At 42.4% G+C, this 14,829-nt stretch overlaps 1 protein-coding gene across 1 annotated transcript in view; it reads right to left on the bottom strand.

Annotated features, from left to right (window-relative positions):
- LOC124273351 (chloride transport protein 6-like) overlaps positions 1-14,829 on the bottom strand; it is a 121,192-nt gene that overhangs the window by 52,871 nt on the left and 53,492 nt on the right. Inside the window, exons 15-18 of the mRNA XM_046708588.1 lie at positions 9,701-9,848; positions 1,797-1,950; positions 1,287-1,446; positions 316-422 (exon numbers count right to left, since the gene is read on the bottom strand). Coding sequence (XP_046564544.1) covers positions 316-422; positions 1,287-1,446; positions 1,797-1,950; positions 9,701-9,848 — 569 coding nt within the window. The remainder of the gene's footprint in view (positions 1-315; positions 423-1,286; positions 1,447-1,796; positions 1,951-9,700; positions 9,849-14,829) is intronic.

The raw sequence follows: 14,829 nt of genomic DNA, 5'->3' as shown, positions 1-14,829 counted from the left end.
TATTTCTCCTTCAGGGATTATCAATACAAATGCAGTACTTTATTGGAATGACTTCAAGGTCGTATATGTGTGTAGTTGATGCCGGTTGAATACCAGTGTATCGGAACTGCATGACGTACTTCTCCTTCAGGGTTATATTTATCAATATGAACCGAACACCTTATCGGAATGACTTACGTGTGTTTATGAACAAACTGTCATGATACATGTTGAATATGTATTATGTACCTATTCTGTTCATCGGAGCGCGTGCTAGGTACGTTATCAAACTACTTCAAGAGACTGTACCTGTGTCTGGTCTTCCCCAGGCCCTACCTGTATGACTCTGTGGGTGCCTCCCACTCCAGGAGAGGAACCCCACGTAGTTTGATGTGGATGTCGTACAAGCCTTCGTTGAACAGATCCCCCGACCATTTGGCGACCTGAATAGAAGGTCAGGAACAAGCACTAGAATTAGTAAATCGTTAGTGGCTAAACGTCGGGTGAACAGAACACACAGAACATATATACATCCAAATGTCTGTTATCTGTTGTGGTTATCTCTCATCGACAGTGTCCTATGGGATCAGCTACTCGCATGTTTGACAGGACTGTTTGTTTCTGTAGAAAAACGTGTGTAAGTGTGAATCCAGCTATACCACTGATCTGGTAGGTACTTGCGAATAGTGTATATATCTAGATATAGTAATTGACTAGATGAAGAAACCAATTAATGTATCGTTCTATTACCCCTGTTCAAGAATACCATGCATGTCCACTACTTGCCTGGTGTTACGTCCCATAAGGATCAAGTCAGCAACTAATGATCACATGTCATTACATATATGTCACGGTCATCAATTTAATTCTATATTGCATTCACGATCGTAGCACAAATGAAAGAACCAAACAGACCAAATCCATTAGAATCTTATGAATTGCTGATAAACTATTGTTAGCTTAATGGTTCTAAAGTATTCTAAGACCTCTCTAGCGCCCATCGTAAACAAAGGCGAGCAAAACCTTTTGGTCCATAGTCATAAGAAATCCCTGCCAAAGTAAAGAGAGTGAGGGAGTTGTACCTTTGATGTTAAGACTCTTGTCCGTAATCCAGTAGTTATCCAGCACAGAATCTAGCAAAAATGTCCTTAAACTAACAGCTGAACAGTGGTAGAAAATAGAGCCAAACTCCAGTCTTTATGACACTGGTGATAACTGATTGATTGATAGGGGACAACGCGATTTAATGTGCTCTGATGTATACATTAAAGAAGACTGAGAGGACAGCGTAAATATGGATAAATTACCATAAGTGTTATCATGAGAGGCATTCCATAGCTGATCTCATTGGTTGACTCTATCAAGATAACGGTGAGACTTATAGTCATTCGTACAACGCCACCAAGAAACGACGCAGCTCCGATTAAAGCGAACGTACCAGAGTAGATAGTTTTATATCCTATATAACTGAAAGTAGAATTTAAAAAGGCATATTAAACAGCATATCGAACATATAAAGAGGGAAACAAAATAAAAAAATCTACGGTTAAAAATGTCAAGATAATTTATGTTCGTAGATGCTACGCTCTTAGATTATCATCAGTTCAGTATGAAGCTATTAGCGTTAACTCACTGGTAAAAGTATACCGTTGAATTGGATATGTTTGATATTAGTGCACTTTGACTATTGCTAGTGTATCTACAATAATGTTTTAAAAAGACGAGATATTTTAAAGATCACACATTTGGCTAATGATCAAAGGAAAGTCACAAACCAAGTATGAACTTTCATATTTCTTCAAATGTCAAAATCTTACTTTTCGAGAAGGTTTCCTACAATCCTTCCATACGATGCCCCACACAGCAAACAGGGAACGAACAATCCGCTAGGAACAGTGACGCCGTATGTCCAACATGCCAACATGAAGAAACAGATAAAGAAGATCCAAAGAGATGGCATGCTGAACCTTCCTGAAACAACAACACGCCAACATATAGAATCAGGTGATACAGATCTACATGGACGGTATGCTGAACCTTCCTGAAACAACAACACGCCAACATGTAGAATCCGTTGATACAGATCTACATGGACGGTATGCTGAACCTTCCTGAAACAACAACACGCCAACATGTAGAATCCGTTGATACAGATCTACATGGACGGCATGCCGAACCTTCCTGAAACAACAACACGCCAACATGTAGAATCCGTTGATACAGATCTACATGGACGGTATGCTGAACCTTCCTGAAACAACAACACGCCAACATGTAGAATCCGTTGATACAGATCTACATGGACGGTATGCTGAACCTTCCTGAAACAACAACACGCCAACATGTAGAATCAGATCTGATGGACGGTATGCCGAACCTCTACAACAACACGGATGTAGAATCAGGTGATACAGATCTACATGGACGGCATGAACCTTCCTGAAACAACAACACGCCAACATGTAGAATCCGTTGATACAGATCTACATGGACGGTATGCTGAACCTTCCTGAAACAACAACGCCAACATGTAGAATCCGTTGATACAGATCTACATGGACGGTATGCCTTCCTGAAACAACAACGCCAACATGTAGAATCAGTTGATACAGATCTACATGGACGGTATGCCGAACCTTCCTGAAACAACAACACGCCAACATGTAGAATCATGTGATACAGATCTACATGGACGGTATGATGAACCTTCCTGAAACAACAACACGCCAACATGTAGAATCAGGTGATAAAGATCTATATGGACGGTATGTTGAACCTTTCTGAAACAACAACACGCCAACATATAGAATCAGGTGATACAGATCTACATGGACGGCATGCTGAACCTTCCTGAAACAACAACACGCCAACATGTAGAATCCGTTGATACAGATCTACATGGACGGTATGATGAACCTTCCTGAAACAACAACACGCCAACATGTAGAATCCGTTGATACAGATCTACATGGACGGTATGCTGAACCTTCCTGAAACAACAACACGCCAACATGTAGAATCAGGTGGTACAGATCTACATGGACGGTATGCTGAACCTTCCTGAAACAACAACACGCCAACATGTAGAATCCGTTGATACAGATCTACATGGACGGTATGCTGAACCTTCCTGAAACAACAACACGCCAACATGTAGAATCAGGTGATACAGATCTACATGGACGGTATGCTGAACCTTCCTGAAACAACAACACGCCAACATATAGAATCAGGTGGTACAGATCTACATGGACGGTATGCTGAACCTTCCTGAAACAACAACACGCCAACATGTAGAATCAGGTGATACAGATCTACATGGACGGTATGCTGAACCTTCCTGAAACAACAACACGCCAACATGTAGAATCAGGTGGTACAGATCTACATGGACGGTATGCTGAACCTTCCTGAAACAACAACACGCCAACATGTAGAATCCGTTGATACAGATCTACATGGACGGTATGCTGAACCTTCCTGAAACAACAACACGCCAACATGTAGAATCCGTTGATACAGATCTACATGGACGGTATGCTGAACCTTCCTGAAACAACAACACGCCAACATGTAGAATCAGGTGGTACAGATCTACATGGACGGTATGCTGAACCTTCCTGAAACAACAACACGCCAACATGTAGAATCAGGTGATACAGATCTACATGGACGGTATGCCGAACCTTCCTGAAACAACAACAAGCCAACATGTAGAATCCGTTGATACAGATCTACATGGACGGTATGCTGAACCTTCCTGAAACAACAACACGCCAACATATAGAATCAGGTGGTACAGATCTACATGGACGGTATGCTGAACCTTCCTGAAACAACAACACGCCAACATGTAGAATCCGTTGATACAGATCTACATGGACGGCATGCCGAACCTTCCTGAAACAACAACAAGCCAACATGTAGAATCCGTTGATACAGATCTACATGGACGGTATGCTGAACCTTCCTGAAACAACAACACGCCAACATGTAGAATCAGGTGATAAAGATCTACATGGACGGTATGCTGAACCTTCCTGAAACAACAACACGCCAACATGTAGAATCAGGTGATACATATCTACATGGACGGCATGCTGACCTTCCTGAAACAACAACATAAAGTTGCAGGTGTGTTGCAGACTGTCAAACAGTGAGTGTTTTGACTCTTTCTTCTGCTAATTTCCAGCATGACAATATCTGAATGCGTTCGGCTTGATTCCTACGCCGCAACACAGGTCATGCATAAAAAATGAGTGAAATCAGTCAAATGATAATTATATAATGATGGTTGACAATGCCATAGAAAGCAAATGGTATACAAGGATGAAGCTTCCTTACGGTGACAAAATCAGGAAAGTCACATGTGGTATTAACATGACTCTTCTATGTGTAAGAGTGTATACAAATCCGAATTGTACCAATGCGAATACCATTTTGAATATCCTAAGGTCTTACGGTGGAAAGCAATATTCCCTACAATAGCATTACATTACACACTATACTGAGGCCAGGAAACATGGCAGTGGAACATGAAGCTGGACTTTAAAGTCTCCATGATGTCCCCAACTTGAACGGTAATCGACGCTTAAAAAGCGATGGAAACTTTTGTGTAAACAAAATTGGCCTTTCTTTTGTGCAAAAATCGTGAATCTGATAGATCCGTGAAGGCTGTCAGCTACGTCATGGAATTAAACTGTACAAGATACAGGGCGAGTAGGCAATATAGAGATCATGATTGTCACAAAAACCTCCAGGTTTTACATTTATTAAAGACACATCGTGCAAAAATTCTTGACTGTCAGTTTGTCAGCTCAGACAATTCAACGAAAGAAACCCAATGAGCGTAATTGAAATCACGATCAGCAGATCTAGAATTAGCAGTTAGTTAATAATCTTATGACAAGACTTTGCCGCTGGCAAGATTCGTAGCCGGCAAAACATCAGGAGGCAGCGTTCGGTAAGACGACATGAGAAAAAAAATCGTTTGAACATTTCTACCTTTAGATTACTGATGCAGTATGTGTGCAATAATGCAGTATAATCGTATATATACCTACAACACTATCGTGTAACTGGTGCAGTGTTGGTGTAGTACTGCTGTTGCAGTGTTGGTGTAGTACTGCTGTTGCAGTGTTGGTGTGTTGGTGTCGCAGTATTGGTGTATTGCTGTTACAGTATTGGTGTATTGCTGTTACAGTATTGGTGTATTGATGTTGCAGTGTTGGTGTATTGCTGTTAAAGTGTTGGTGTATTGCTGTTACAGTATTAGTGTATTGCTGTTACGGTAATAGTGTACTCCTGTTGCAGTATTGGTGTATTGCTGTTACAGTATTGGTTTATTGCTGTTACAGTATTGGTGTACTGCTGTTACGGTAATGGTGTATTTCTGTTACGGTAATGGTGTACTGTTGTTACATTGTTGGTGTATTGCTGTTACGGTAATGGTGTACTGCTGTTACGGTTATGGTGTACTGCTGTTACGGTAATGGTGTACTGCCGTTACAGTGTTGGTGTATTGCTGTTACGTTAATGGTGTACTGCTGTTACAGTATTAGTGTATTGCTGTTACAGTATTGGTGTATTGCTGTTACGGTAATGGTGTAGTGCTGTTACGGTAATGGCGTACTGCTGTTACGGTAATGGTGTATTGCTGTTACGGTAATGGTGCACTGCTCTTACGGTTATGGTGTATTGCTGTTACGGTAATGGTGTACTGCTGTTACGGCAATGGTGTATTGCTGTTATGGTGCTGTTACAGTATTGTATTGGTGTATTGCTGTTACAGTATTGGTGTATTGCTGTTACGGTAATGGTGTACTGCTGTTACAGTTTTGGTGTCTTGCTGTTACGGTAATGGTGTATTGCTGTTGCGGTAATGGTGTATTGCTGTTACAGTTTTAGTGTATTGCTGTTGTAGTATTGGTGTATTGCTTTTACGGTAATGGTGTATTGCTGTTACGGTAATGGTGCACTGCTGTTACGGTAATGGTGTATTACTGTTACGGTAATGGTGAACTGCTGTTACGGTAATGGTGTATTGCTGTTACAGTATTGGTGTATTGCTGTTACGGTAATGGTGTACTGCTGTTGCAGTATTGGTGTATTGCTGTTGCAGTATTGGTGTTACTGTTACAGTATTGTTGTATTGCTATTGCAGTAATGGTGTACTGCTGTTACAGTTTTGGTGTATTGCTGTTACGGTAATGGTGTTCTGCTGTTGCGGTAATGGTGTATTGCTGTTACGGTAATGGTGTACTGCTGTTGCAGTATTGGTGTATTGCTGTTACGGTATATCAGTAATGGTGTATTGCTGTTACAGTAATGGTGTACTGCTGTCACGGTAATGGTGTATTGCTGTTACAGTATTGGTGTATGCTGTTACGGTAATGGTGTATTGCTGTTACAGTGTTGGTGTATTGCTGTTACGGTAATGGTGCACTGCTGTTACGGTTATGGTGTACTGCTGTTACGATTATGGTGTACTGCTGTTGCGGTAATGGTGTATTGCTGTTACGGTAATGTTGTGCTGCTGTTACAGTAATGGTGTACTGCTGTTACGGTAATGGTGTATTGCTGTTACGGTAATGTTGTACTGCTGTTACAGCATTAGTGTATTGCTGTTACGGTAATGGTGTATTGCTGTTACGGTAATGGTGTATTGCTGTTACGGTAATGGTGTACTGCTGTTACGGTAATGGTGTACTGCTGTTACGGTAATGGTGTACTGCCGTGACAGTGTTGGTGTATTGCTGTTACGGTAATGGTGTACTGCTGTTACAGCATTAGTGTACTGCTGTTACGGTAATGGTGTACTACTGTTACAGCATTAGTGTATTGCTGTTACGGTAATGTTGTACTGCTGTTACAGCATTAGTGTATTGCTGTTACGGTAATGGTGTATTGCTTTTACGGTAATGTTGTACTGCTGTTACGGTAATGGTGTACTGCTGTTACGGTAATGGTGTACTGCCGTGACAGTGTTGGTGTATTGCTGTTACGGTAATGGTGTACTGCTGTTACAGCATTAGTGTATTGCTGTTACGGTAATGGTGTATTGGTGTTACGGTAATGGTGTATTGCTGTGAGGGTAATGGTGTAATGCTGTTACAGTAATGGCGTACTGCTGTTACGGTAATGGTGTATTGCTGTTACAGTATTGGTGTATTGCTGTTACGGTAATGGTGTATTATTGTTACAGTATTGATGTATTGCTGTTACGGTAATGGTGTACTGCTGTTGAAATATTGGTGTATTGCTGTTGCTGTATTGGTGTTACTGTTACGGTAATGGTGTATTGCTGTTGCAGTAATGGTGTACTGCTGTTACAGTATTGGTGTATTGATGTTGCAGTGTTGGTGTTACTGTTACAGTATTGGTGTATTGCTGTTACAGTATTGGTGTATTGCTGTTACAGTATCGGTGTATTGATGTTGCAGTGTTGGTGTATTGCTGTTACAGTGTTGGTGTATTGCTGTTGCCGTAATGGTGTACTGCTGTTGCAGTATTGGTGTATTGCTGTTACGGTAATGATGTATTGCCGTTGCAGTATTGGTGTATTGCTGTTGTAGTGTTGGTGTTTTGCTGTTGCAGTGTTGGTGTATTGCTGTTGCAGTGTTGGTGTATTACTGTTGCACTGTATTATATGCCGCCATCATGAACGACCTTCACCTTAATGTACCGCTAAATATTCTCACGCGAATGCTCGAATCTCTTCATATATAGTTACGTACGATTTGCTTCATTTTTAGAGTAATTTTAAGCCAAAGGGTGGCATAATACAATTATTATTCCTATTGTACGATATTAATGATACGGAAACACACTCGGTTATTAATCTCTATTTATTTGCTATAAAAGGACCCAACTGTAGCTATTAAAGAAACCAGTGCAAGTCGAAATGTAACTACACGAAAAGAAAAACGATATTGATTCCCGACCAGAAGTTACACACCGGCCCCTGTTTGGCTTTAATGCCGGGACAAGCACTTACTGGTCAAAGTGTGGCAGCTGGGTCTCAACAAATATTACCCATATTTTATATTGACAGCGACGTATCATTAATATCATACATTAGGAATAAAAATTGTATTATGCGAGTAAACACAATCACAGACTAAAACGTGACGGCTTGTAATCAGATGCTAATCAGATATTATTACGCTCGGTAACTTTGGGTCAATACACCCTTGTATTAGGAATAAACACAAAGTTGCTGACCAACTGGTATGATATATACATTGTAATATGCGAACGTTGGTCAGCAACTTTGTGTTTATTCCTAATACAAGGGTGTATTGACCAATAGCTAGCGAGCGTAATAATCTCTGTACCAGCATGAAACGTTATTCTGACATTCTATCATCACAGACGGCTCCTAAGCACTGGAAATCTTGGTACGCGCTGAATATAATGTATTAAAAGGCCAGTCCAGTCAATCGAATAATTTCAAGTTTTTTAATGAAATAAAGTAAACTGTGCCATATTCAAGAAAAGATCCAAGCTGCAGAGGCCTTCAAGTCCATATAGCATCTGATTACAAGCCGTCACGTTTTAGTCTGTGATTGTGTTTACTGCTACACGCGCCTACGTGCGTGCGTGTACATGCATTTACGTCAACAGATCTACTTAACTTAAAGTACCAACGACTACTTGAGAAAGTAAGGAGAAGACTTTATATAGTATTTTTTAGGAATTAGCTTTGAATTATCAAAGAGACAAACGGGCGAATGATTCATGAATGATATGTATGAAGGGACAAAAGAAACAAACTACGATTAAAACCGTTGTCTGATCTGTTCGAAAACTGTTGCCATAAAAGTTTGTGCAATTTGAACAAAGAACGGGATGCGTATTGAATCGGTTGGATGGGTTTTTACGCCGCATTCCACAATATCCCAGCTATATTGCGACGGTCTTCAAATAATCGAGTCTGGACCAGACATTCCAGTGGTCAACAGCATGAGCATCAATCTACGCAATGATGACATGTGTCAAGTAAGCGCGTCTGACCACCAAATCCTGTTGCTCGCACTTTACGACAAGCATGCATTGCTAAAGACCAAATTCTAACCCGGATCTTCACGGGTAATGTCTATTAAAAGCTATTGTAACCAAAATTTATTAATCAATTCATAATTAATCATCACAACCAATGCAGTCAGCTACGTTCAAGTGTATTCAATTTGTTCACCTCAAAGACGGTATAACTTTGGCCCCTTTTTTCATAAGACATTGGCAAATATTTCTACGTATTGTGATGCGTAACATTCCTTGTAACATTTGCTCGAAAAATAAGTTTGTATATTAGTATCAAATATATAGCTACAGTTTTCATACATATGCGAGTTAACGTAGATATACATACAGGAGCAAACCAAGCAGACTCACATATAGGTGCGACATGTTTGCCCACTCGCGAGGAAACCATATACAAATTCGAAAGGGACCCGGGCATTACACACAGTGGACAGATTTCACAGCCCCCTTTAAGCCCACGTGGGGTTCTTCTGACATTTGAAACGTGCAGTCAGAGACATTATTACCAGTCGAGGCCTAACTTCGTGTATTTGTGATGAATGTGAACTATATAAATACGCTGAGCTATTGAATATACAAGTATACATGTGCAGCGTAAGCTTAATGGGCAGTGTGAAATGCCATGTCCTTGTGATCAACATAAACCTCTCCCAGTACTTGACACCTGTTGCGCGTGTACCTGCTTGATGGAAAAGCTGTTTGATTGCAACTTCTTGTGAGTTAAAGAACAACGTCGCCATGTCGTTGTAGTAGCCGTCCTCGCAGAAGTAGGTCCTGACTGTAGACTCCACGTTCTCTGTTAGCGATACATTCAGATGGTCCCCAACCTGTAAACACGTGTATATCTAAGTATGATTCTTGTAATACAATTCGTCTCCAGTATCACTCTAGCACCGGTAAAACTAAACTCAACTCAAGCAACGGAAGTATTCTGTAGTACTGACCGGACAACACATCTACTCTAAAGTATCGCCTTGGCAAACACAAGTACTCTCCAGTACTATGTGGACAACACAAGTACTCTACAATGATAAATGGGCAACACAGGTACAACACAGGTACTCAGGACACTCTACAGTACTAATTGGGCAACACAGGTACTCTACAGTACTAATTGGGCAACACAGGTACTCTACAGTACTAATTGGGCAACACAGGTACTCTACAATACTAATTGGGCAACACAGGTACTCTACAGTACTAACTGGGCAACACAGGTACTCTCTACAGTACTAACTGGGCAACACAAGTACTCTACAGTACTAACTGGGCAACACAGGTACTCTACAGTACTAAACTGGGCAACACAGGTACTCTACAGTACTAACTGGGCAACACAGGTACTCTACAGTACTAACTGGGCAACACAGAGTACTCTTCAGTACTAACTGGGCAACACAGGTACTCTACAGTACTAACTGGGCAACACACAGGTACTCTACAGTACTAACTGGGCAACACAGGTACTCTACAGTACTAACTGGGCAACACAGGTACTCTCACAGTACTAACTGGGCAACACAGGTACTCTACAGCACTAACTGGGCAACACAGGTACTCTACAGTACTAACTGGGCAACACAGGTACTCTTCAGCACTAACTGGGCAACACAGGTACTCTTCAGTACTAACTGGGCAAACACAGGTACTCTACAGTACTAACTGGGCAACACAGGTACTCTACAGTACTAACTGGGCAACAGGTACAGGTACTCTACAACACAGGTACTCTACAGTACTAACTGGACAACACAGGTACTCTACAGTACTAACTGGGCAACACAGGTACTCTTAGCACTAACTGGGAAACACAGGTACTCTCCAGTACTAATTGGGCAACACAGGTACTCTCCAGTACTAACTGGGCAACACAGGTACTCTTCCAGTACTAACTGCGCAACACAGGTACTCTACAGTACTAACTGGGCAACACAGGTACTCTTCAGTAGTAACTGGGCAACACAGGTACTCTTCAGTACTAACTGGGCAACACAGGTACTCTACAGTACTAACTCGAGCAACACAGGTACTCTACAGTACTAACTGAGCAACACAGGTACTCTTCAGTACTAACTGGGCAACACAGGTACTCTACAGTACTAACTGGGCAACACAGGTACTCGCCAGTACTAACTGGGCAACACAGGTACTCTCCAGCACTAACTGGGCAACACAGGTACTCTTGTACTAACTACACAATTACTCTCCAGTACTAACTGGGCAACACAGGTACTCTCAGCAGTACTAACTGGGCAACACAGGTACTCAACAGTACTAACTGGAAAAGCCAGGGTACTCTGCAGTACTAACTGGACAACACAGGTACTCTACAGTACTAACTTGGGCAACACAGGTACTCTCCAGTACTAACTGGGCAACACAGGTACTCTACAGCACTAATGGGCAACACAGGTACTCTCCAGTACTAACTGGGCAACACAGGTACTCTACAGTACTAACTGGGCAACACAGGTACTCTACAGTACTATCTGGGCAAAACAGGTACGTTACGGGGCAAATTGGACAACACAGGTACTCTACAGTAATAAACGGGCAACACAGGTACTCTACAGTACTATCTGGGCAACACATGTACTCTACAGTACTAATTGGGCAACACAAGTACTCTACAGTAGTAACTGGGTAACACAGAGACTCTTCAGTACTAACTGGGCAACACAGGTCCTCTACAGTAGTAACTGGGCAACACAGGTACTCTACAATACAAACTTAGCAACACAGGTACCCTTCAGTACTAACTGGGCAACACAAGTACTCTTCAGGACTAACTGGGCAACACAGGCACTCTCCAGCACTAACTGGGCAACACAGGTACTCAACAGTACTAACTGGGGAACACAGGTACTCTTCGGTACTAATTGAGGAACACAGCTCCTCTCCAGTACTAACTTCGCAACAAAGGTACTCTCCAGTACTAACTGCGCAACACAGGTACTCTTCAGTACTAACTACGCAACACAAGTACTCTACAGTAGAAACTGGGCAACACAGGTACTCTTCAGTACAAGTTGGGCAACACAGGTCCTCTACAGAAGTAACCGGGCAACAAAGGTACTTTACAGTACTAACTGTCAACACAGGTACTCTACAGTACTAATCGAGCAACAAAGGTACTCTACAGTACTAACTGGGCAACACAGGTACTCTACAGTAGTAACCGGGCAACACAGGTACTCGCCAGCACTAACTGGGCAACACAGGTACTCTCCAGCACTAACTGGGCAACACAGGTACTCAACAGTACTAACTGGGCAACTCAGGTACTCTCCAATCCTAATTGGACAGCACAGGTACTCTCCAGCACTAACTGGACAACACAGGTACTCTATAGTACAAACTGGGCAACACACGTACTCTCCAGCACTAACTGGGCAACACAGGTACTCTATAGTACAAACTGGGCAACACACGTATTCTCCAGCACTAACTGGGCAACCCAGATACTATCTAGTACTTACTGGGCAACACAGATACTCTGCAGTACTTATTGGGCAACACAGCTACTCGCCAGAACTAACTGCGCAACACAGGTACGCTCCAGTACTAACTTGGCAACACAGGCACTCTCCAGCACTAACTGGGCAACACAGGTACTCAACAGTACTAACTGCGCAACACAGGTACTCTTCAGTACTAACTTCGCAACAAAGGTACTCCCCAGTACTAACTGCGCAACACAGGTACTCTTCAATACTAACTAACTATGCAACACAAGTACTCTACAGTAGAAACTGGGCAACACAGGGACTCTTCAGTACAAGTTGGGCAACACAGGTCCTCTACAGAAGTAACCGGGCAACAAAGGTACTTTACAGTACTAACTGTCAACACAGGTACTCTACAGTACTTATCGAGCAACAAAGGTACTCTTCAGTCCTAATTGAGCAACACAGGTACTCTACAGTACTAACTGGGCAACACAGGTACTCTACAGTAGTAACTCGGCAACACAGGTACTCGCCAGCACTAACTGGGCAACACCGGTACTCTCCAATCCTAATTGGACAGCACAGGTACTCTCCAGCACTAACTGGACAACACAGGTACTCTATAGTACAAACTGGGCAACACACGTACTCTGCAGTACTTATTGGGCAACACAGCTACTCGCCAGAACTAACTGCGCAACACAGGTACGCTCCAGTACTAACTTGGGAACACAGGTACTCTCAAGCACAAACTGGGCAACAGAGGTACTCTTCAGTACTAACTTGGCAACACAGGTACTCTCAAGCACAAACTGGGCAACAGAGGTACTCTTCAGTACTAACTGGGCAACACAGGTACTCTCCAGCACTAACTCGGCAACACAGATACTCTACAGTACTAATTATGCAACACAGGTACTCTTCAGTTCTAACTGGGCAACACAGGTACTCTTCAGTAATAACTGGACAACACAGGTACTTCCCCTTGCTAATTGGGCAACACAGGCACTGTACAGTAATAAAAGGGCAACACAAGTACTCTCCAGTACTAACTGGGCAACACAGGTACTCTTCAGTACTAACTTGGCAACACAGGTACTCTCCAGCATTAACTTGGCAACACCGGTACTCTCCAATCCTAATTGGACAGCACAGGTACTCTCCAGCACTAACTGGACAACACAGGTACTCTATAGTACAAACTGGGCAACACACGTACTCTGCAGTACTTATTGGGCAACACAGCTACTCGCCAGAACTAACTGCGCAACACAGGTACGCTCCAGTACTAACTTGGGAACACAGGTACTCTCAAGCACAAACTGGGCAACAGAGGTACTCTTCAGTACTAACTTGGCAACACAGGTACTCTCAAGCACAAACTGGGCAACAGAGGTACTCTTCAGTACTAACTGGGCAACACAGGTACTCTCCAGCACTAACTCGGCAACACAGATACTCTACAGTACTAATTATGCAACACAGGTACTCTTCAGTTCTAACTGGGCAACACAGGTACTCTTCAGTAATAACTGGACAACACAGGTACTTCCCCTTGCTAATTGGGCAACACAGGCACTGTACAGTAATAAAAGGGCAACACAAGTACTCTCCAGTACTAACTGGGCAACACAGGTACTCTTCAGTACTAACTTGGCAACACAGGTACTCTCCAGCATTAACTTGGCAACACAGGTACTCTTCAGTACTAACTTGGCAACACAGGTACTCTTCAGTACTAACTGGGTTACAGAGGTACTCTTCAATACTGTCTGGGCAACACAAGTACTCTTCAATACTTACTGGGCAACACAAGTACTCTACAATTCTAACTGGGAAACACAAGTACTCTACAGTAGCAACTGGGTAACACAGGGACTCTTCAGTACTAACTGGGCAACACAGGTACTCTACAGTACTAATTGAGCAACACAGGTACTCTTCAGTACTAATTGAGCAACACAGGTTCTCTACAGTACTAACTGGGCAACACCGGTACTATACAGTACTAACTGGGCAACACCGGTACTATACAGTAATAATTCAGCAACACAGGTACTCTTCATTACTAACTGGGTAACACAAGTACTCTACAGTAGTAACTGGGCAACACAGGGACTCTTCAGTACTAACTGGGCAACACAGGTATTCTACAGTACTAATTGAGCAACACAGGTACTCTTCAGTACTAACTGAGCAACACAAATACTCTACAGTACTAACTGGGCAACACCGGTACTATACAGTACTAATTCAGCAACACAGGTACTCTTCAATACTAACTGGGTAACACAAGTACTCTACAGTAGTAACTGGGCAACACAGGGACTCTTCAGTACTAACTGGGCAACACAGGTCC

This window comes from Haliotis rubra, unplaced genomic scaffold (genome assembly GCF_003918875.1).
Source record: "Haliotis rubra isolate DU_JTF1 unplaced genomic scaffold, ASM391887v1 Scf18, whole genome shotgun sequence".
NCBI classification, from domain to species: Eukaryota; Metazoa; Mollusca; class Gastropoda; order Lepetellida; family Haliotidae; genus Haliotis; species Haliotis rubra.
This window is presented reverse-complemented; position numbering and strand designations above follow the sequence as displayed.